This window comes from Eschscholzia californica, unplaced genomic scaffold, assembly GCF_041429995.1.
Source record: "Eschscholzia californica isolate CP2 unplaced genomic scaffold, dmEscCali1.0.p SCAF_1, whole genome shotgun sequence".
Taxonomy (NCBI): Eukaryota; Viridiplantae; Streptophyta; class Magnoliopsida; order Ranunculales; family Papaveraceae; genus Eschscholzia; species Eschscholzia californica.
Window position 1 is genome coordinate 69273643 of NW_028238198.1, and position 24502 is coordinate 69298144.

Consider the following 24502-nt stretch of genomic DNA (forward strand, 5'->3'; position numbering starts at 1 on the left):
TTATACTTTTAATAACTCAAGTTCAATAAATCATAGATTCCTCCTCCGAGAATCGGACCTAAGACCTCCAGGGTTTTGGAGTCTATGTCAACACTTTCAACCACTTGGGCAAACAAGCGTTGATAAATGAATCAAGGCTTCTATCAATTGTCCTATACACGTATCAGAAAGGAAATTTTAAAAACACTCACCATTTTTGTTATATACACTCACAACAAAAACATTTTGTTAGTCAACATTTGGCAGCCAAGTGGTGGGTAATATTGACATAAACTCAAAAACTCTAGAGGTCCTAAGTTCGATTTCTGAAAGAAGTGGATTCCATGATTTATTGAACTTGGGTTATTGAGGTATAAATAATATTGTCGGGATTTTAGACCATAGTTTAGTTAGGCTATAGGCCCGTTCTTGTAAGAGTTTGAATTAGGTGGTTATCGTGCTTATCACATTTTTGATGTATCAATGTCATTGTAATGACTATAGTAAATCGTAGTCAATTTCCAAAAAAAATTTATTTTTGTTTAAACTGGTGAGTGGTATTTGACATTTTGCTCCAACCAAATAGACCACCAAATGGCCACTAGGGTGACATTCGAGAGAAACGTCTATCTTCACAATCTTCTACAAGGCGAAGAAGGTATTCAGATACTGAGACAAGGGTCGAGTGCATACAGTGACCTCGTGTTGCTTATTGGGTCTGGCTCGACTTAGAAAAGAATGAGTTGGGCTGGCCCCAACCGACCCAGACCGAAAGAATGTCAGAACGCCCAGGGGTTTGCTGAACCTCAGTCCGGCTTGGCCCTGCTAAACCTGAGCAAGATTGGTTCTATGCAAATCTAAAAGATTTAGAAAGTTACGAACAAACATAAAGATAGCATATCTAAAAGATAACAAATCTGAAAGATAACTAATCTAAAAGATAACAAATAAATTACAAACTTACCAAACAAACTTACCCAATTAAATCAAAAATTCACTTACCCGAAAAAGATTACGAGATATAAGTTACAAACTTACCCAATAAATTACGGGAAAGAAAGATTTTATTGGAAAAAGAAAATTCTATGCTATAAAAGTTACAAACTTACTCAATAGATTACACTTTTAAATCCCTTAAAATTTTATGAGAAATAAAAGATCTTATCACGTATAAAATACTCCTTACTTAATCCAGAATAGTAGTAAATAAGGGTTTTTTGAGTTTACCTCCTCAATACTAATTGCTAATTGAGTTTACCCCCCTCAATAATTGATAATTGAGTTTACTCCCCCTCAACTTACTACTTTTATGAAAAACACTAAAACAATGTTTGATGGTGTGTGGAAAATGAGTATTTCTACCAAAAGTAATGATTGGGTAATGTGATTTTAGTAATTGTAATACCATAGTATGTTAGATTTTAGTCAAGGATATGATTCGTAAAGGCTTATTTTGTCCGTAAACTATTTAACTTGTGATTCATTTTCTTTACGCGAAACATGACCCTAATATTTTGCCTAAAATAGTAAGTTTAAGGTGGTAAACTCAATTACCAATTAGTATTGAGGGGGTAAACTCAATTACCAATTAGTATTGAGGGGGTAAACTCGAAAAACCCAAAAAATAAAAATAAAACGTGTGAGGTTGGACTTTGCCCAATCTGGGCTCACTGTCGGGTCGGACTTTGCCCCAATCTTTGGCTCATTTTCGAGTCGGACTTTGCCCCAATCCTAGCTCATTGTCGGGAGGACTAGCCTGCAGGGTTCAGATGAAACTCAACCGGGCTTATCATCCATACAAGTCGGCCGGGAAGCCCCAAACGGGTCAAATCCATGCTGGTCTGGACCGATAAGCAACACTATATTGATAGATTCAAAATAGATAAAGATTAAGACAAGGTGGTTTCTTGGTTTGTAGATACTATATTTTATTTGGAGAAAACCATGGTTTAGGAAGGGATGGATATGGAAAGATAGATTAGTAGATAGATGTTGACTCTCTCTCGTGCTTCTCAGTGAACAGAAATCGAAGATATATAGAGAAGGAAACGAGAGGTACAACGGAGGAGAAAAAATATACAGTAAAAAAGAGAGGATGAAAATTAGAAAGAAAAGTTAATTAAAGAAAAAATATACAGTAAAAAAGAGAGGATAAAAATTAGAAAGAAAAGTTAATTAATTTAGAAGGTAACTGAATTGTCAGCTAGGAGAAGGTAACTGAATTGTCAGCTAGGGGATCAAAGTTGGAGTTAGTCAAAATGTATAGGTAAAAAATGTGAATCAGTAGAAATAGGGGGCCAAATTATAATTAACAAAATAAGTGAACATTTGATCCAACGGCCAAAATCAAACTCTAACGTTAAAACATCAACCTCCAACGTAAAACTGATAACGGCAAAAGTGAAAGCACCACACTTCCATATCACGACACGTGGCAAATAGTACACGTGGCAGTAGATACTGACCTATCATTACTCTTCGTTTAAAATTAGAAATTTTCCAAAGATTTTCTCGTCTCCTGATTTCAACTCCAAGACAGAAATAGGGCAGCAAACAGGGTACCCTCCTCACTCTCTCTCTCTCTCTCTCTCTCTCTAGAATCTTACTGCCCCTGTAATTTTCTGATTCTGTTTTCTCTCTCTAGAATTTTTGTTCTTTCTATTTCTTATTATTATAATTACTATCTCTCCTTCCCTCTCTCCATCTCTTTCTCTGACATTTGATAGGGTTTCGATCAGTATTTGTTTTCAAGTTCTAATCAAAGGGTTTGATTAATTAAGGCTTATAAGTAGTAGTTCATAAAGATTTGACATTTCTTCAATTTTGTTTTTTAAACAGAGTTTTTGAAATTAATGGAGAAAGAGCTTCTTGAGTTATTTGAATCCGTCAAAAAGGCGGCAGACGTTGCTGCCGGAGATGGAGTTGGTAGTGGTGGTCCGGAGGAAGTTCGATGTGTTGATGGATTGAAAGAGCTAAAGAAATTTCCTGTCACTCTACAACTTCTTGTTGCTACCCAGGTAAGTGAATTCTTGGGTTTTATTGATTTTGATTCTTGTCACATTTTCAATTCGAATTAGGATTTTAGTTTTTTTTTTTAGGGTTTTGATTAATTCAAGAGTTATGATTCTCACATGTTTATTATACTAGTTTTATCCTTAGCGCATTATTACATTTATAACAACAAGTCTATATGACCCGCCTCCTTGGACTCTCACTTGAACCGCCTGAGAGAAACAAGGATTTCTCTCACAGGCGGTTCAAGTGGGAGTCTGAGGAGGTGTGTTGAGTATTTTTGCATTTATAAAAGAACCATAAAGGTACTATTTTTAGGGTTTTTGTTGTCACTAATTTTTGTGTATATGCCTAATATAATGTGAATGAAATCGTGGAGATTCTAGTAAAAGAATATGCACAATTGGATCTTTGAACTAATAAAGACGTACCCTCGTTTCTATATAAGAGTTGTATTCGGTATATTGGATTCAGTAATCTTAGGTTCACAAAAAAATTAATGAAGTTTATGCCAAAATGATGCGGCAAGTTCTCATTGAAAGTTTGACAGAATCCCGACCGTTAAAAGATGAACGCCCCGTAAGACTAACAGTCTAGATGCAGCGCATAAATTCGTCAAATTCTTTTTTGTGAACCTAGCATTTCCGTACTGGATTTAGTCAATTTACCTAAGGTTGGCAAGTAATGAATCAAAAAGTTCACTTCTTGCTCATATCATATTTCCATTAAAACAGAGTTGGAAAAACTTGCAATATATGAGGGATGTCACAATATTGACGGCGAAAGATGCACGATCTAAATATTTTTCTTAATGATTGTTCAAACATCAAAAGTTCATCGATGAAAAATGTAGGTAGTGAATATTTGAGGTGTCGCTGTTGGCTGTGCCAAAGATATGGTACCATCGATTAGCCAGTATAGGTTTCTGAGATGGTCATAAAACATAGTCTAGTATGTGAAAGTATAAGTGCAATTCCATTAGGAACCCATGAGTACAAGTTATTGGCAATAACAGATGATTTTTTCTATTTTAGTTCTTAAATTACCATCATGAGAATAATGAATGAAGTCTATATCTTCCGATAATTTATCTTACGTTTTGCCATTAATGTGACATAATTTACATCTCAGGTTGGTAAACGCCTCCGACATCTCACGAGGCATCCAAGAGATACTATTCGGTCAGAGGCGTCTGATTTGCTTGGGATCTGGAAAGCCGTAGTCATTGAAGAAAATTCCAAGAATAAAAGTAACGGAGATTTGGATAGAAAACCTTCTCAGAAGATCCAAGTTCCAAAGTCAGAGATTGTAAAGGTTGGAAAGACTGAAGTCACAGGCCCCGTAAAGGCTGAGAAGGTGGAAAAGACTGATAAGGCAGCTTCGACAAAGGTTGGGATTCTTCCGAAATCTGGAACTGTATCAGTTCAGAGAAGTCATCATCAGGCGAAGAATATCAAATCTGAAACGGATTCAAGATCCGAAACTCTGAAGGTGGAGAAGTTTGTAAAGGATGAGGTAAAGGTTGAGAAGACTCTTAAACAAGAAAAGACTAATGGGACATCTGATCCGCCAAAGTATACTTCAATGATCCGCTGCAATGATCCAATCCGTGACAAGATCAGGGAACTACTCGCTGACGCTTTGACCAAAGTTGCTAACGAGGCTGATGAAGCAATTATGAATGAAGTGAAGCTGTGTGACCCAATCCGTGTAGCTGTTTCCGTGGAGTCAGCGCTGTTCGGAAAACTAGGTCGTTCTAACGGGTCTAAGAAGTTTAAATACCGCTCTATAATGTTCAATATCAGAGACCCTCAAAACCCAGATTTGAGAAGAAGAGTCCTTATGGGACAAATCAAGCCAGAGAGACTTATTGATATGAAACCAGAAGAAATGGCAAGTGATAAAAGAAAAGAAGAAAACATCAAAATAAAAATGAAAGCACTATTCAAATGTGAACTCGGGCAGCAAGAGAAAGCGACAACCGATCAATTCAAGTGCGGAAGGTGTGGGCAGAGGAAGACGACTTACTATCAAATGCAAACTCGTAGTGCAGATGAACCCATGACGACTTATGTCACATGCGTAAACTGCAACAATCACTGGAAGTTTTGCTAGATGTTCTTTTTTAGGTTGGCATCCAGGTGAGTTCCATTTCGTTTTATTCACCTGAGATGATGAGCTAAGTATTCTCCCTTCTTACCATTTAACATTCATCAACTTTATCATCGATTAGCATGTGAAAATCCTTTTCATGCATACTCTTTTGGTTTTTCTTACTAGTTTTAACTTGTTTTAAAAGGGATTTCAGATTTCTAGTTATGTTTTTGGATTATTGAAGGGATTTCAGATTTCTAGTTATGTTTTTGGATTAAAAAAGTTTATCTTACAGACCATTCATTCTGTCTTACTAATACTCAATATCTATAGCTATTGTCACATCCATATACAGGTTTATACTGCGATATTTGTACGTGTCTTGTGTACAATATCTTCTTGCCTATGTGATCGAGATACTCTTTCCTTCAATATCTTTTGTTGTATCAGATATTCAGATTTTGTTTTAGCTGCCCGTCCCGTGATTTCTGATTATGTATGTACATCTTATGAGTCATAATCAAGGATCCAACAATACCACAACAAAAAAATATATATTTTGTACATTATGTCCCAGTACTGGTGTTTCCTAGTTTTAGTTTGTGCCTCAAAGCAATGATATATATACCGGCGTGTGTCTATATTAACTAGTTTAAGGTTTAGGGTTTAGAGTCAGTCGTAGGAAAACATGCAAGTGGAGATTTTGATTCGAGAGTTGTAAGAGTGAGGAGTCTTAAGCGTCAAGGCGTGAGTTGTAGGTGGAGGATCCATTAAACTTGCACTTCTGACGAAGACCAAAACCGATAGCGTCATTAAATTTAGGGGTGCATGTATAGGTGTTCTGATCTTTTGCTCTTGACCTGTTTCTCTCTTGGCATTTGTCGTGAGTTCAGATTGAACAGTCCGAGGGCCCACGGACTGATCTGAGTCTGTATTGTTCAAACCCAACATAGATTAGCTCCAGTTCAATGTCCTCAGACTGCCTAGTCTTAAGAGCATCTCCAATGCAACACTCAAATTAAAAAACTCGGACGTCTATGATTTTTTGAGTTGATTGTAAAAAGACTCTAATGCAACACTCAATTTGGATCTCAAAATGATGTGGCATCATTTAATGTTGAGATATCTCAAGAAGAAACTCAATATATGAGACTTCTTTTGAGGATTTCAATCGGCCGCTCAATGTTAAAAGCAAATCTAACCATCTAGGAAATGACACTTCAGGTATTTTTAAGTTTTTAGAGTGTTGCATTGGAGATGTTTTTGAATTGAAGATCTCAACATTGACATCTAATAAAGAGAAACTCAATTGAGCTTTGACACATAGGATAATTTGAGTTTTTTTTAAGTTTTGCATTGGAGATTCTCTAGGAGTGAAGGCAGGTCAAAAACCATTTTCGAAAAGTCTATTGACCATTCCTCAATTTAGAGGTTTCTTTGTACAAAATAGGGTGTCTATCCTGGAGTTTTCGTGGGCTTCGCACAAGAGTTTAAAGTGCTCTAAAAGTATCCCAGGGTTTTTGTGGGCTTCTCCCGAGAGTTTAAAGTGCTCTAAAAGTATCCCATGTTTTTGGTAAACGTTGAAGATTATATTTGGTTAAAAGAACTCATTAACACGAAACTCTCCCTAATTATACAGATGAAATTAAATTAAAGGAAAGTTTGACTAAATACGGACTCAAATATTACTTGATTGTGTAATTGTCATTAGCTTAGAATCAAAAGTAAATAATGGAGTTCTTTCCAACTAATTTGGTTGACTTTTTTTTTTTGGTAATCTCTTTCTACATTATTTTGTGGAGACTTCTAAAACGTGTAAAGTATAGGGTTGAATTTTGGAGACAGAATAAGGTGACTTGCCACTCAAAACATATCAAAGATCTTACTTGCACCCACTAATCTCTTTTTTCAAATTTTACCTATATTACTTAAATCCCCACCCACATTTATTATATTCTTGTCTCTTAATCTTGTAAAATGTATGAGTTTAAAAGTTGAAAATGTTTTATTTTGCCTAAGTGATTATTTTCTCTTTTTGACTTTTAGAGGGAATTAATTTTAGTATGCCATATACAAGATACAAGAATAGTTGTAGATGCAAAATTTGTAAGTTTATATATTTATAGGTTATACACGAGGGTTTGAAGTGGCAAATAATAAGTAAAACTAATCCCGATCATAAAGTTTAAAACAGGCGGAAATTTTGTTAATTTATAAAAATTTTGTTTACGTATAAGCAAGATATAAGTTAATGGAAGGTTGATTATAGTTTGAATTTGAAATTTAAATACTCCTAGTATCATTATTATAAGTTCCGAAAACAGGTTATGAATCTATCCGTTTCCGTAGATGTATATTATTTATAGGAACTTGGGACGTTTATTTATGTATTTTAGAAAATCAGAGATAATTTGAGCACCTCAAGGTCTTATACCTTCTATCTAGACAACCCACTTGACCCATTTGTCATGTGTATGGAGAAACTTATTTCATCTATAGACTATAGTCATGTCTTTCTTCAAGCATCTTAGTAGAAATATATGACATGAGGTGGGGTAGTTATCTCAAAAAAAAAAAGGTGGGGTAGTTGATGTGATTGGGGTAGAACACAAGGTAGATTGTCTAATTGTGGAGGCACATAATCTACCTAACAATTTTTAGATTCTAAACTTTGTTCATAAGTTTGACTCCAGGATGTGATATCCAATTTAATACAGTACAAATCATATTGTATCCAATGGTCCAAAGCTATAGAGTGCTCTGAACTATTTTTAGTGAGATGTTTTTCATCGATTGAATTGGGGTAAAAATTCAAAATTGTCGAACATAAGAGACTCTATTTTGATCATGTGTTATTTATCTTGTGTTATACAAAATATAAAAGATACTTGAAAGGGTATCAATCAATTTGGTGAAGAGGTCTAGTAGGTCATTCATACCCATCCACCAAAAGTGAACAAGGTTTTTCATGCTCCTTCAAAGGCATTAATCCATAGATTTGATATTTTTATGTCCTATTCCTCCTGCAAAATTTAAAGACTATAAGCATTTATAAACTAAGAAAAGCAATAAGCTCATAAGCCACTAATTTTCATAGTGGACACTAACTTTTATGAAGGGTGTAAGATTGCACGTGTGCCTTTATCATAGTGCTCTGTGCTGCCTTGACCCTACCCTATTTTTTTTGTGGCATTGTGCTCCAAAGACATAGTAAAATCACATTGCACAATGGCACAAGAAACTTAATGTTCAAACCAGTTATAATATAACAGTAGAAAAGTTGTTGCCCTAAACTTTTTTGTCTTTTTTTTTTGTTTAGAACCCTAAACTTTTTTGTTAGTATTTGAGTTGTATAATTCACTTCACAGTAACTCCAAAAATAAAACTACTCATTTTACATATAAAATGACAATTGTTATAGTGGTTGGTCCATAGAAAAAAAAAAGAGTTATTTAGAAGAATAGTGCTCTCTTAAGAAAGCTAAAAACAACACAACTTGATTGAACTAATACTTCAGCGTCAGTTTAAATATATGAAGTCAAAGAAATTGATGAGAGACTAAGATTACAATCAACTAAAATGTCGTGAATCAAAAAAAGATTTTGAACAAAATTTGTTGATTACTTCTTGGCTATTAACCGTCCACAAGGACAATAAAACTATTTTAGTAGTTTTTTTTTTATGAAGAAGGGGAAGGTTTTATTTATGAGGGATTGGGCCATTGGTCCAAAAAGGGGACCAAAATGAAAATCCCACCCAAAGTTGCCTAAAAATGAAAGGGAGGTCCAATGTGTCAGTTTGGGGGTCAAAATTACGTAAAGGGCCCTTAGAAAATAAAGTATTTACCGTTCATGCCATCGAAAATTACAAAATTGCCATTGAAAATTACAAAATTGCCATCGAAATTTCTCGGGAAACGATTTTTTTCTGAAAAATAATCTGACAACCCGTCCATCAGAATGTGTACTGTTCAGAAATTTACGGAACTGCCACCGAAAAATTCTCAGGAAACGAAATTTTTTTCGGGAAATTATTTTATTTACTGGAATTTTTTTTCTGTACTAGACATTTTTGCTGGGCGATTTGAAATTTCGTAAAAAAAATTGAAAATTTGCGCGGGAATTTGACATTTCGTTTGAAAATTTCGAAACTTCGAAAAAAAGATTTTGTGACCGGGAAATTATTTTATTTACTGGAAATTTTTTTTCTGTACTAGACACTTTTACTGGGCGGGAATTTGAAAATTTGACCGGGAATTTGAAATTTCGTTTGAAAATTTCAAAATTTCAAAAAAATTTCAAAATTTCGAAAAAAAGATTTCGTTTGAAAATTTCAAAAAAATTTGAAAATTGGAATTTTTCGTGTACGGGAAATTATTTTATTTAGGGTTATTTTGCGAAAGGGGCGTAGATAAGTACCGGGTTTTGCGAAAGGGACATGACTATTTGTTATTTTGGGAAGGGGTCGTGGACTAACATTGACTGTTAAATAAATGTTAAATTTAACATCACATTACATGAATAGTTAACATTTTTCATCTTCTTCTTTTTTTGTTTCTTTCTTCCACGTTTGATTTTCATCGGAAATTGAAAGAGGTGGATGTCTTATTTTTCACCTTTGCGAATTTAGTGTCAAAATCGCATAAATTTCTTAAATGTAACAATATATTTTTTAAGTAATGGAATTAGATTAACGGTGTTAGAACTTAACTGGTCAACACTAGTCCACGACCCTTTTGCAAAAAAATAAAAGGTCATGCCCCTTTCGCAAAACCCGGTACTTATGTATGACCCTTTCGCAAAATAACCCTTTTATTTACCGGGAAGAGATGTTTGCTGGGCGGGAATTTGAAATTTATTTTCAAAAAATTTTGAAACTTTGAATTTTTCGTGTACTGGTAAATTATTTTATTTACCAGACATTTTTTTTTTCTCAGGAAAACGTCAGCATGTCCCGTCCAAGGGCAAGAGGGGAATAAAAAAAAAACTGACATTTGGACCTGCAATTAATTTTTGGGCAAGAGTGGATTTTTTTTGGTTTACCCCCCAGATTTTGGACTGTTGACTCAAAAATCCTTTATTTATCTCTTTGAAGTTACTAAAATATAGTCAATCTATAAGTTTTTATTTGGTAGAGGCTATCTCGAACTTTTCAGCATTGAAAACATGGTTATAATTTTTATTGTGATAGTTATCATTGGGAAAGAAAGAAAATGGCCGATTGAGGTGCTGCTAGTCTCAATTTTTTTTGTTGGTTTGTTGGGAGGCGTTAGTCTCAACTGTTGTTACTTGGATAATTCATTTATTCAAGTGTTTGACAATCCATGTAAGGTACAAGGGTCATTTCCTTTTGTTGAAATGGTTATAATTTAGTAATTTCTCAGATTGTACTTATATGCAAACTTGTTTGTGTAAATGACTTTTTGTTTTTACTTCTGAATTCTTGTAATAAAATCTCATTCTAAATAAATTTTAGAGAAGTCTCGAATTAAAACGTAATTTTTTTAGATTGTGCAACCACTTGGGTGGTTTCTCTAAGAGTTAATTTCAATTTGACTTTCTCAACAAAAAAAAAAGTTCAATTTAGCTCCAATTCTACTAATTGAAAATTTTGATCTTCATATTTGTCTAATGTTCTAATTTGGTCTCAAAAATCATGATTGTGTAAGTGAAACTAAACGATTAATGTTTCTTTTTATTTTTACCCTTTCATTTCATTACGTTTCCCTCCTTGTTCTCTATTTATGTTAAAAATTGTCGGCCTGCGACAAACACGACATATCCGACGACCAACTAAAAAAATTTAAAAATTTCGATCTCCACCACCACCAACTCTTTCCCCATATTCATCTCTCTCTCTCTCTCTCTATATATATATATATATATAGATATATATCCGTGTGGTTTATGATCTAGAGAGATGAAGGATGAAGATAGTGAAGGAGATGATAATGGAAGGGGAAGAGAGGAAGAAGGAAATTGGAAGCGAATGTTTTAAAACTGAAGGTTGTCCACATATGATCAATCAACGACTTTTCTAGTGAGATGATATTAAAGGACAGAGAGAAAAACCTTTTGAAATGAAAGACAAAAAGAGAAACAAAACATTAACGGTTAAATTTAACTAGCAGAATTATAATTTTTCTGGAAACATTCAAACGCCCAGCAAATGTAGGGACCAGGTTTTTCAGTTGGTCATCAGCCAGATTAGAATTATCCACCACTTGGGGTTTCCTTGGGCCAGGGATTGCACTTGGGCGGAATTAGCTGGCAAGAAAACATATATATGTATTAGTCTCCTCATGTTATTGTATTATTGATTTTAAATCAAAGTTGGTACTACTAACTGTTATGCCTAGGTAGAGTAGCTATGTCGAACAAAACATCGACACTCTGATCCATTTTTTATTTGAAGAAATAGAATAAATCTTTATATAAACCGTACAGCTTTTCTTGTTTGGTGTAATGGTCGACAAATCTTAATTTGTGACGATTTTTTATTTTGCAGTTGCACAAAAACTATAAATATCTTTATTGATCTTACATATAAATATTCTCATTAATACAACAAATTACTTGGAATTATTTCTTAATAATTTAAACACCTTCATTGCAATTGAGTTTGCAATATTTTAGGATTTATAATTGAATATTTTATTTTTATGAAATATACTTTTTTAAGTAACTGAAAATTTTTTGATTGACAAAGATATTATACAATGATCGAGCGTTATATTTAATACTATGAGTTGTTAATAGTCAGCTTGATAAGTTTTCGTTATAGGAAAATAACACTACACGAACCTTCTAAAGTAAAAGAAAAAATAAAATCTCAAAAGTCTCCTTGTAAAGAACCTAGATGAATAATGAAAATGTCGTAAATGGTGCACATTAAACCTCCACGTTGTCAAAATATAATTGTTTGGCAAATTTAACTGAAAAATCACTAATATTTAGGGTCGAAATAATTAAATTAGCATTTTCCCAATACAACAATGTTATATGACCCAAAAATCGTACTCGAGCATGCCCCTAATGTTGACATGTTATGCTCATTTTCTAGTCGGAGGATGGGACGACGGCCAGAATGGTTACATTATATGCTTGTTTTATTATATGGTATGCGACTGGCTGAAAAAAAAAGTTATTTTCCTTTGAAGTATGATGTTTATAAAAAGTTTTGTCCAATCAAAATCTAGGTCCACCTTCCAATGAAAAGGATTCGAAAAATTTCTCAATCAAAACCCCACCAAGCTAGCTATATAGCATTACTCCAAACTATAATATATATAAATGAAGCTCAGAGTTTCAAACAATATCAAGAAGGAAAAGAAGAAAGCAAGAAGATCAAAGAAAGAAAGACATCACCAACATTCAACAAAACCAAAAATCTAAAGAGAGAGAGAGAAGAAGAAGGGGATCAAAGATGACAGAAATACCCTCACTTGAGCTTCATTTTGTTCTTGTACATGGCATAGGAGGAGGAGGGTGGTGTTGGTATAAAATCAGGTGTCTAATGGAGAACTGCGGATACAAAGTTACATGTATTGATCTTAAAAGTGCTGGAACCGATTCAACCGATCCCAACTCGGTTCTTACCTTTGAAGATTACAATCAACCACTTACAGATTTATTGTCCAATTTGCCCCAAAATGAAAAGGTAATGAACGTTTTCTAAAGTCTATTTTTTCTCTCTAGTCCATAGACATGATCAAAGTATGATTTATAGGTATAATTAAGATCACTTAATTGATGTTGAATTTTAATTTTTTTTGTTATTTCAGATTATTTTGGTGGGGCATAGTGCTGGAGGGTTGAGTCTTACCCATGCCATTCACAAATTTGGGAAGAAAATTCATCTAGCCATTTTCGTTGCAGCAGCTATGTTACCATCAGGATTTTTAACCGAAGAAGATGCGAAAGATGTAAATTTTCTTAACTTAATTTTCTTTACACAAAAATACTTATTTTTTATTTTTGTCCAAAGATTTTACCTCATGAGTTGGGGTCACAAGAAAGAAAAAAAAAAAAAAAAGACTGAGGGATGGTGCACTTATTTTAGTGAACATGATAGTAGTGGGGTGGTAGAGGCTGGGGTCAACATATAAATGATTTTTGGCATCTTGTTTTAGTGGTTTGAAAATCAGAAGACACTGACAGATCTCAAAGTGTCATTAGATTGACAGCCATGAATTCTTCTTTTCTCTTGTGAAAAGCACATCCTGTTTGTGTTGGCTACTGATTTTATCATATTGTCAATATCTACTATGGTTATAATAAATGTTATAATGATTTAATTTTATGTTAACAATGTATTCGTACTCTCATTTGCATTAGTTTTCTTATTTTTGTAGGGTGTCCCCGATTTATCTGAATTTGGAGATGTCGATGACTTCGAGTTTGGAAAAGGAACCAATGAAGCTCCAACCAGCAAAATCATAAAGAAAGAATTTCAAAGAAAGATCATATATCATATGAGTCCCCTTGAGGTACCATTACCTTAATTAAAACGGACGATTATTTCACTTTTAGTTGTTCGAAGATTAACAATTTCTGAAAGAATCGACCTAGTCAATTTTCGTATGGGTATTGGAATTTATGTAGCATTATCTAAACTTTGTAGTCATACTAACAAACCAATCATAAGATACTCTAACCTGATATATATATGTACGGACATAACGAACATATAGGTGCAACCAGCTGGTTAAATCTAATAAATTAGTCATTTGTGTCAGTATAAAACTAAACATGCAAACTGGACTAAAATATTGTGTTATAATGTCAAGAAGTCAACTATTTAGGTAGACATGGCATCTTCTAAAAAAAAGGTAGACATGGCATGTGATGCTAGAAACATCAAGGATTGGTAATTTTTTTTTTTTTTTGTTGAAAAAGGATTGGTAACTTGGGAAATTTGAATTAACCCACTACAATTATTTAGAATTTTCCTTCAATGGTGTTTTTTATCATCCTTTGAAACTGAATGAACCTAGATTGACAGCATCAGATGAATTCAAAATCAGTCATTTAGACGAGTCAAAGAACGAGAGTCAGACAAAACAAATATTTTAGAGTTTGGTTCAAGTTAATTCTGACTTGCTATAACATGTTGTGTGTGTCTAAGATTCTCTTCACATAAAAGTTACTTCAATTAGCTGATCACAAGAGCCTCTATTTTACAGTTAAGATCTAAATATGAAATTCAGTCTTATTTATGTGTAGTTTGCTTTTACAACATCGATTTTATTTGTGTGTGATGCACTTGTATTGTTTGTATTTTTGTATTTATTGACATCATTTAATTTTTTAGGATTCGATCCTTGCATCCATGTTGTTGAAGCCAGGCCCAATCCGAGCATTGCAATCAGCAAAATTCACAGAAAGTCAAAATGATGATGAGCTCGATGAAGTGACACGTGTATACATCAAAACTATGTACGATCGAGTAGTGAAGCCAGAACAGCAAGATGCAATGATAAAGAAATGGCCACCGTCCGATGTTTATGTTTTAGATACTGATCATAGCCCCATGTTTTCGGCCCCTTTCCTTCTATTCGGTCTTTTAATCAAAGCCGTTGCTTCTACTCACATCTAAAATCAATTTAGATTAATCGTTTAGGATATGATTATGTAGTTTACTATCTTACTATTTAGATTATGAAATTAAAATTTGTTCTTACTTAGCAAATTGGAAGTTTCATTAGATCTTCTAATCTTAATGCTTGTTTATATAGCATGTAACCAAATACCCGTCGAAAACAGTTTTATGGATAAATTTATTAGTTAAGAGCTGATTTATTTAACTTCTTTGTTGTTTCAATCTGACTTACTTGAGTTTGTCTAAATCTGAAATGTCTGAGTTTGATTTTTTTTGTCAGAGACACAATAGTAACTTCGGTTATCTCAATCAATACGTTTTTTAGTTCATCCTTGTTATTATGTTTGACTTAGATAGACTTAACTTTAGCGCAACTCGAGATAAAAACAACCATTATCGTTCTGACTCAGATGAGTTTTGATGTCGAGTTAAATACTCTATAGAAACCTAAGTATTCCACCTATTCCATACTGGGAAATGCTAAGTGTACAAAGAATCTTTGACAAGATCCTTGACACGATGAGTCACAAGGGTAAAGGAAATGCTAAGTGTACAAAGAATCTTTAATAAGATCCTTGACATGATGAGTCACACGGGTAAATGAACGGTCCAGATCAAAGTCAAACTTTGAAAAAAATTCGTCTTTCAGTGAAAATGAGTCATCGTATCAAGGATTTTGTCATTATAGCACTCCCGGTCCATGCTACCTTGATCTGGTTTGTGCCTAATAATTATTTCATAAGCAAAGTTAACTCAATGTTTAAATCTAGTGAAAAGCTTGATAAACTTTTAATTATAACATTTGAAAGATCAAGATAACATAGCTCATTAGGAACCCTATTACTATGTTTTTTTGGGTAAAATATCATTTTATCTTCATATACCACTTCGTAAATAGGTATTTGCATTAATTGTTCCATATTCGTCACAAAATGAGAGAAGAAAGAGAATCCAACCGTTAGAGAAGAGAGTGGAAGAATTAAGAAAATACAAAAGAAAACATGTTGACGGAAAAGTTTTTCTCAACCTATCTATTAGTCAAGGGGATAAAATAACTTTTTTTTTTGTTGTTGTTGAAATAGGGGCTAAAATAACATGATAGACTATGTGAAAGGCTAAAAATGTGAATTATGCCCGACCATCTAACAAAATTCCATCCTTCTAAGGTGGACAGTAGAATTTATAATTTTTAGGTTCTTAGTCTAAAAATCTACACCTAAACACACATTTAGTCCACCCTAATATTAATATAAGATTTTAAGTCAAAATATTAATTATAATGGATCTTTAGTCCAAATTGACCCATCTCTATACAAAAAACAGATCTCCATCATTTTTATTTAATCATAATACCCATTATAACCTTTTGTATAAGAAAACCCCACTTTTGATACCAATCTCCAAAATTCTCTTTCTTTTTCTTCTCAGATTTTTTTCGGTTGATTTCAAACTTACTATCTGTTTTCCAATATACACGTTATTTAGAATCAATTACGTATATTTCTACAACAAAACACATTTAGTATAGTTAAAGTATGTCTAGATGTCAAAGTTAAAGTATTTTTTTGTTTATTGATTCTTGTTTTGTTTCATAAATAACGTGTTATTTATTGTTAAAGTTTTATACTTAATTTCATTTCTTCTATATGTGTCATACATAACACATTATGTATGAACAATGTATCTTCCAAAAGCGAAAATGTTGGACTTTAATCCCTTTATAAATATTATTTTAGGCCTAAAAACCGTGGACCCTAGAATTTAGGGAGAGAGATCGGACTTCACTAAGCCCGATAGAATTCTCTCGGCTCCTGAGTTAATAAAATATTATTTTCGGGGGCAAACTAGAAATTGTCCTTTCAAGAAAAACTCAAGCATTTCTACATGTTAAAGGAAGGAGAGAAGAAGAAAGTTGAAGAGAGAAGCATAAAAAAGTCAACTATCTAAAGTTGAAGAAACTGAAAATGGCAGAAATATTCTCACCTGAACTTCATTTTGTTCTTGTACATGGTATAGGAGGAGGAGGGTGGTGTTGGTATAAAATCCAGAGTCTCATGGAAAACTGCGGCTACAAAGTTACATGTCTTGATCTCAAAAGTGCCGGAACCGATTCAGCCGATCCCAACTCGGTTCTTACCTTTGATGACTACAATCAACCGCTTACAGATTTATTGTCCCGTGTGCCCCAAAACGAAAAGGTCTTCTTTCTCTCTCACTCTAAACTACAATCTTAATTTCTATATCACTCTATGAGTAGTTTTAAATATGAATTAGTTTTTCGAACCTGAACATACAGAGGGTAAAGACCAACTTATTAACAACTTCCTAAAAGAATACAAAAAATGTTGTTTAACCCCAAATTTGGAATCGACCACGTACCAAAAATTAATTTAGCCAATTTTCAGTGGTCGGGCTATGTGGAGAGAAAAATACCTAGACCAGTGAGAGACGATTACTTCAGCCTTGGCCTGCGGTCACGGTCGGTGTCATATTTGAAGTCAAATAACATTTTTGAAAAAATTTGACTATTAAAAAAAACTTTTCTCACTTTAAAGTCTCCTATTTCTCTCTTGTACCATGAGAAATACGAACGAGGCTAGGCACATGTGTGACCCCATGGATCGCACTAGACTTTGGGGCAACACATTGAATTCAAGTTGATCGGACTAGATAGAAGAAGCCCCTTTCGTCGTTAAGATTAGCAAGGTGGACTTTCTTGGTTTAGGTTATCCATCAAATCACAAAGCATGTTTTTAGATTAAGTTGATTATGTAATTAATGTTAGCTAATATCAACGGTATTTTGCAAATTAAAATTGATCATTTTATTATGTATTTTCAGATAATTTTGGTAGGACATAGTGCAGGAGGATTGAGTCTTACCCATGCCATTCACAAATTTGGGAAGAAAATTCATCTTGCAATTTACGTTGCTGCTGCTATGCTAGGATCAGGATTTTGGACAGAAGAAGATGTCAAAAATGCAAGTTCTTTTTGACTTGTTTACTTTTTCTTTTGTCATCATCTAAGAGAACGTTTGTTGTCTTGATTACATTTTGTTATAATTAGCACATTTTATCAAGGGTAAAACAACCACCGAAATCCCAGACCTATTAAGAAAGGAAATCCAAATTAAAATTTGGGTTTTCCTCATAGTTTGAGGTACAAATCAAGGGGAAGTCGACCAATCAATCGACGCTACTGATTTGGGTTTCCCTCACAAATATGTCTTGAATTTCGATGGCTAGATCATTTTTCGTTTTTTCACCATGGTTATATGATTATGAATCCAAAGTATGAGTTTAACAAGGATTTATGGAACATAAGCTTGAAAATGTGTTTGAAGTCTCATCTAAGTTAATTTTGTTACAGGGTTCCCCAAATCCATCAGATTTTGAGGGTATATTTGAATTAGGGTTTGGGCAAGGACCCAATGAACCTCCAACCAGCGCAATCGTCAAGAAGGAATTCCAGCGCATGATTTTCTACCATTTGAGTCCCCATGAGGTAACCATAAATAAAAGTATTTATATTGTGCAACTTGTAACATTATAGAATTATGATAGTCGTAGTTTCGTGTCTGTCTACCTATCTGAAATTTAGACTTCAAAAATGTGATTAGTTTTAAATGAGTAGACGTTTAATGTGAATCGCAGTAATGAAGTGGTCACTAGAAGATCCGGTCTCACTAAAAAGAGCCCTAGCTAAATAAGACCGTCTTTGGATGGGTTCACCACTAGAAGACTCTTAACCGAAATTTAGTTCTGTTTTGAACACCTCAAACGCTAGGCCCGCACCCCGGCTCTTATCATTAAATTCTATTCTCATGCCTCCGTGACTCTTCTGGATATGTAAATATGTATGTGTTTTTTTTAGGATTCGACACTTGCATCAATGCTGATAAAACCAGCCCCAATTCGTGCCATACAAAGTGCAAAATTCGTAGAAGGTCAAGATGTTGAAGTTGACCAGGTGAGACGTATATACATCAAGGCGATGCAAGATCAAGGTGTAAAACCTGAACAACAAGATGCGATGATAAAGAATTGGCCACCGTCGGATGTTTATACTTTAGAGAGTGATCATAGCCCTATGTTTTCCACTCCTTTCCTTCTCTTTGGTCTTTTAATCAAAGCAGTCGCTTCTACCCAAATCTAGATTTTTAGATTATTGTTGATGTACACAAACATTAGACACATTCTGTGTGCACTTTTTATTTCTATCTAAAGAAAATAAATCTTCCTATTCTTCTCCCACTGGCCGATCAAGTTTGTTCCTCACTATATCGCACAAATTGTTCAACATATGGTTAACTCGATGAAACCCTAAAAACCTTACCAAGAATGACATATCGTAAAGCAACAGCCTCTAGAGCACGGGCATTAAGATATATCTTTAGTTATGTCCTCTACGAAGTGGTGACCAGATCACATATAAGCATCTAGTTTATTAGCCGAGTTAATTAGAGCGTCGTTCGAGATCTGCCTAGGCCAATTTTGTATCTAATTCTTTGTTTGATATTGCAAAAGGCTTGTTTACATCCTACAAAAATGGTGACAAGATTACATATAAAAATTGGCCCATTAGCTCAGTTGGTTAGAGCGTCATGCTAATAACGCAAAGGTATTGCAAAAGGCTTGTCAGTTTTGTATATCCTAGTATTCAAAAATCAAAGGACTGCCTCCCCTTCTTGGGGGGCTCTTGATTCATTTTGTGACAAGGTTAGAAAGAGAGAGATGTCGTAATATACACACAGTTCAGACATAATAGAAATTACAAAACAATATCTCATTTTAGCTCGTACAACCACAACCCTAATTATGTACAATTTACTACTATAACTCAATTACTTAAAGAGAAAAACTGAAGGCAATCAAGCACATCATAAGTAATCAATTGGAAGGTCCCATTCATCCTCTTCCGACACTCTCCTTTTTGATGGAGATCTTTTGCTACGAAAGCTTTTACGTCTACTTTGTTCATTATAGGGTCGTCGTCTTGAAAAGTCAGAATCTTCGTCAAGTTCATCGAGAGAGGTATCTACATTTGGAGAGTCCCAGAAACCCTAGTAAAAGGAAAATTCCGATGAGTAAGGGTTTGTTTCTAACAAACTACATAGGTTCTTGCAAACTTCTTACATTTAATAAAGTGGCACAACTCACAAACAACTAAGCGAAAAAAAAGGTTTGTTGTGACAAAGGATTAGAGCTCATGCCGAAATATCGATTCAAGAAAGGTCACTTGTGGAATTACATAGAAAAATGGTTTACTTACCTTTGTTAGTCTTTGTAAACGAGAAGCTGTTGTTTCATGCACTACCACTGTGTCAGATACAACTTCGATTACGTCCTCAACAAACAAAGCATATGTACTCACCTGACATTTCGGAACGCAAACAGAATACACATGAATTCCTCAGTTTAAAGTCAAAAACTGATAAACAAAAGATGAAAAAACATTGATATGCCGTGTCTAGTTGTAATGCTTGGAAAATTGATTTCAGCTCAATGATACGGACATATATTTAAGTAATGTCTTAAAGTTTGATCAACTTACCAAACTTGATGGAACAACGGAAAACCCAAACGAATCGAGCTCCAGTAATTCCACGGAGCCTGAATTAATGTTAAAAGTATATCCACGCACCTTGAAATATGAAGAACAGAAAAGATGAGCTATAGTTGTATTTGGAGGAATGTGGTGTATATATATGCATGCAACTTTTGAATTATGACTCACCTTTCCAAGATTGCGACGAGTTGTTGTCATGACATTATATCCGACCTAACAAACAAGCTAATGTCAAGCTTTTCAGAATCAAGCAACAAACAAATGCATAGAGAAATGAAATGTGATAGCCTGGAAGGGTGGTCGAACCATATATTCACCGGAATATAGGGGCGATTTATTACAAAGAGAAAATGGATACAACAAACTGAACAAAAAAAGTACATCTTTCTTACTTTCCTAAACGATACTTGATGTTAAGTCCTAGAAACCAGCAAGCATTACCATTTCCTTTAGAAATTTGGGTGAAGTCTATATGAAGAAAGAAAAAAAAGAGTGTCATACCAGAGTATGTAATCCAATCATTTCAACTCCATTCTCCATTATACTCTCATCTTCGACAAGCACGACATCTCCAACCTGTGAAATGAAAGTTCACATTTTAAATTGATTAAGTTACTATAACATGATCCCAACCTTTTAGGTCACAAACTTTATAATCATGATCGTGTAGTCTATTTCCAATATCAATGTTAAGAAAATAGAAACCCAACAAAGAAGGAAAAGAAATGAAAGTTTTAAATTACCCGGCAAACCTCCTCTAAGAGAAATCGTTCAATTTCCCCAGAAAGCAAGCTCGGCCTTACTTCCATCACAAGCACCACCCACTAGACAAATTTAAATGCAAAATAAAGGTTAAGCAATGGAACATTAATGAGTTATATCAATGAGATGGATTGAAATTCACTTTAGTAATCAGCATATAATTGACATAAATAAGTAGCGAACGAAATCAAGGAAAATTCAGAGGTTACTTAGAATCCACAAGTTATGATCATAAAATGATTGAAATGAACAAGAAATCTAGTGAAGTTCAAAGTTGGAAATAACAAAACTTGATTTTGAGTTATAAAACGATATTCGACTTGACTAGTCAACCATATATTATATACACTAAGAGGGTCACTATGATTTGTGATAAACCCTAGAATGTCAAAGTATCCACGAATGAATTATAAAGTATTAACAGGGGAACCATTAAAGCAATTCTAAGCTTTTCATAAGAGGAAATGAGAGATTCTTACTGAATTGGTATCAACCCAAAGTTGAGAAACAAATCCAAAACTAAGAGCAGATTGAACACTAATCACTTGTTTAGCTAGCAAATTTGATCTCATCATCATTTGCCTTCCATTTCTCAAACCCATTTTTCCATTAAACTTCTCAACCTCCCCAGACTTTAAATCATCTTCATCTGAACTTTTAACTCTAACAATTTCATCATCCCCCAAATTGCTTGAACTTTTCTTCTCCTTCTGGAAATCCATAAAATCATTCCTACCCAAAATCTCATCACTTCGATTCCCATTCTTTTTTTCGTTATCTTCATCTTCCTCATTTGCAAAACCAATAAAATCAGATTCTTGTGTGGAATTCAAACGAATCTTCTCCAGTTCTTCATCCTCTGCACTCTGTTTTCCCTTTTTAGGGTTTTCCTCAGTTCCTACTACATCGAACAACTCAGAGTTACTTGATTTAACTTTTCTGTAAGGGTTCAATCCAGTCGAATTACAGAAATCTGAAGTCTTCACGAAGTTTTTATTACTGAAAGTTTTGAATGACACTTGATTTCTATTATGTAGTGAGGATGAATTGCAGTTAATAAACCCTAACCCTAGTTTTTCAGATTTGAGGGAAAGGTGAGTGATTGAAGAGGAAGAAGAAATACAGTCGCCCATGGTGAACTAATCTCCCACGACCATTAAGAGTTTGGATAAGCTTTTCCGTTGAAGAACAACCAAATCAGAGTCGAATTAAGTGAATCGGTACGATTTAACAGTTAACTCCGACCATCTCGGATTCAACACTCAAATTCTAAAACTTAGAGTGTCACTTAGGATTTTTCTAGAGTTTCTCTAAAAAAAAACTATCTCCAATGGAAAACTTAATATAAATCTCTAATACTACGTGTCAAGATTTATAATAGAAATCTTTAGAACATCTCCAATGGAACACTCAATCTCTAACACTTAGAGTGCCACAATGACTTTTTAGAGTTTTTGTTAAAAAACCATCTCCAATGAGACACTTTGTTAGACACTTTATTATGAGGTGGACACAGTTATTATAGAGTATCTAAAGAGAGAAAAATATATTATTTCATGTGATTAAACAATTATAGAGTATCTTGAAATGTCCCCAGGACATTTTGTCTATGGATCAAATGTCTCTAAGGCATTTTGTCTACAAAATCAATGTCTTGAAAATGTCTATAAAGACATTTTGTTTTTTTATAAATCACCCGAAATGTCTTTAAATGTCTACGGGACATTAGAGCATCTCCAATGGGACACTCTAATAAACACTCTAAAAATCTAGTTGTCAAGTGTCAAATAAAGATTCTCTTTCCTAGTGTCAATATAGAGACACTCTACATTTGTTTGGTCTCCAATGGAGATATCTAAAATCTCTTACTTAATACACATGTCCCTCTTCAATTCAATAGATAAAAAGTAGTTGAAAAGCAAAGTTTTCTATTGGTTGAAATAATAAAGTAACACTTAGAGAGTCTCAAGTAGACACTCTCATTTTAGAGATTCTCTCTCTAGACACTCTATAATAAATATGTCCAACTCATAATAGAGTGTGTAACAAAGTGTTCCATTGGAGATGATTTTTTAACAAAAACTCCAAAAAGTCATATGTGGCACTCTAAGTGTTAGAGATTGAGTGTCCCATTGGAGATGCTCTTATGTCTATAAATGTCTGAGAAATTCCCAATCCACAACCCCCCCCCCCCCCCCCCCCTAAGTGACTTTCACTTCGTAGATGCGGATCCGCAATTTTAAGTCGTTTGTTTTTTCAATTAATAACTTCTTTTTTAAAAAGAAAAGTAAAGATTCACAAATGAAAAACGAATGTCCCAGATTTATAGATGCAACTTATGACATGACAAAAAACTTATGTCATTTGTTATAGTTGGGTATAGCCAGTAGGGCACGGAGATTTTACTGTGTTGTTTGAAGAAAGAAGAGAAAAAAAATAAAGAGATAATCGTGTGAATTTAAAGAGAAAGGAGATCTGAAGAGAGAAAGAGAAATAGTGTGAGATTTTGTAGGAAGTGGGTAGTTATTTTGACTTTTACACTTTTATCTTTTAAAAAGGAAGGGTCACGATTTACAAAAAAAATTGGACGGTTGAGATTTATAAATGAAAGTTATGATATGACTTGAAAACCTATGTTAATTGTTATACAGACTAGGGTATAGCCCGTGCCTATAGGACATTGAAATTCTGCCAAAGTGTTGTAGGCCCTAGAATTACACATGAGACATTTTACAACTTGTGCTCGGGGGCCTGCAACACTTTGGCAGGGGGTCTTTTGCCCCTCCCACAACATTATTGATGTCTCTTCCTCCATCTTAGAGTCCCAATCCTCCTAGATGGAGTCTCACTACTCCATAGAAAAAAAATGTTGTGGAAGTGGTAGGAGATGGGATAAATAAAGAAAGCTATTCAGAACAAATTAAACGATGCACTTATATAAAAAGAAAACCATTTAAGCCATTCACACGATTAAACTCAAACATATCAGTGTAACCTCAATAATGTAAGAAAATAACACAACATACCTACAATATAAAACTCAGCCTAGGTCATTATGTATGTAAGGAAATAGCACAACATACCCGTATATAAAACTCATAAAAAACGTAATGATTCAACAACGAATTCCTTTTCAAAAAGGCAAAATATTGTACAAGACCTAAAAGGCCAAAACTACGAAAATACGATGACTAGTCCAAGTACTTCCTCAGCTACCCCGACTCTTCCGACCAATCTCTCACTCTCCTCTTAGGTTTATCTTTTCGTACTTGTGCTTTCCCATCGCATCTCAAGAAAGTGCCCGAGTTAAGAGAGACTAGGCTTCCCACATATGCTCCCATGATTTCGAACCTCAGAGAAACTCCCATCTTCATGATTTTAGCTCTTTCATGTTTTATATCATAGAAAACTAAACTACAATTATCATCAAGCAATTTAACCTAAAAAAAATCTCACCCTCTCCAAAAGACTGTATTGGCATCATA

The 24502-nt window shown here is 34.1% G+C and overlaps 4 protein-coding genes across 4 annotated transcripts; 3 read left to right on the top strand and 1 right to left on the bottom strand.

Moving 5' to 3' along the window:
• The first annotated feature begins 2823 nt into the window (after positions 1–2823).
• LOC147568640 (transcription elongation factor TFIIS-like) lies at positions 2824–5596 on the top strand. Its single transcript, XM_086671305.1, has 2 exons — positions 2824–2996; positions 4123–5596. The coding sequence occupies exons 1-2, from the start codon at positions 2832–2834 to the stop codon at positions 5104–5106; spliced, it is 1149 nt and encodes a 382-aa protein (XP_086527431.1). The 5' UTR covers positions 2824–2831; the 3' UTR covers positions 5107–5596.
• A 6758-nt stretch (positions 5597–12354) lies between these two features.
• On the top strand, positions 12355–14890 carry LOC147568641 (methylesterase 17-like). The gene is made up of 4 exons (XM_086655042.1): positions 12355–12744; positions 12869–13009; positions 13439–13573; positions 14398–14890. Exons 1-4 carry the CDS (start codon positions 12511–12513, stop codon positions 14680–14682), a joined length of 795 nt encoding a protein of 264 aa, XP_086511168.1. The 5' UTR covers positions 12355–12510; the 3' UTR covers positions 14683–14890.
• Positions 14891–16538: 1648 nt separating this feature from the next.
• LOC147568642 (methylesterase 17-like) lies at positions 16539–18940 on the top strand. Its single transcript, XM_086655044.1, has 4 exons — positions 16539–16883; positions 17527–17667; positions 18057–18191; positions 18561–18940. The coding sequence occupies exons 1-4, from the start codon at positions 16650–16652 to the stop codon at positions 18840–18842; spliced, it is 792 nt and encodes a 263-aa protein (XP_086511170.1). The 5' UTR covers positions 16539–16649; the 3' UTR covers positions 18843–18940.
• Positions 18941–19406: 466 nt separating this feature from the next.
• Positions 19407–22330, bottom strand: LOC147568643 (uncharacterized). Its single transcript, XM_086655043.1, has 7 exons — positions 21497–22330; positions 20999–21079; positions 20757–20831; positions 20424–20468; positions 20241–20330; positions 19959–20060; positions 19407–19749 (listed from the first exon to the last, which is right to left on the bottom strand). The coding sequence occupies exons 1-7, from the start codon at positions 22148–22150 to the stop codon at positions 19567–19569; spliced, it is 1230 nt and encodes a 409-aa protein (XP_086511169.1). The 5' UTR covers positions 22151–22330; the 3' UTR covers positions 19407–19566.
• Positions 22331–24502: the final 2172 nt, after the last annotated feature.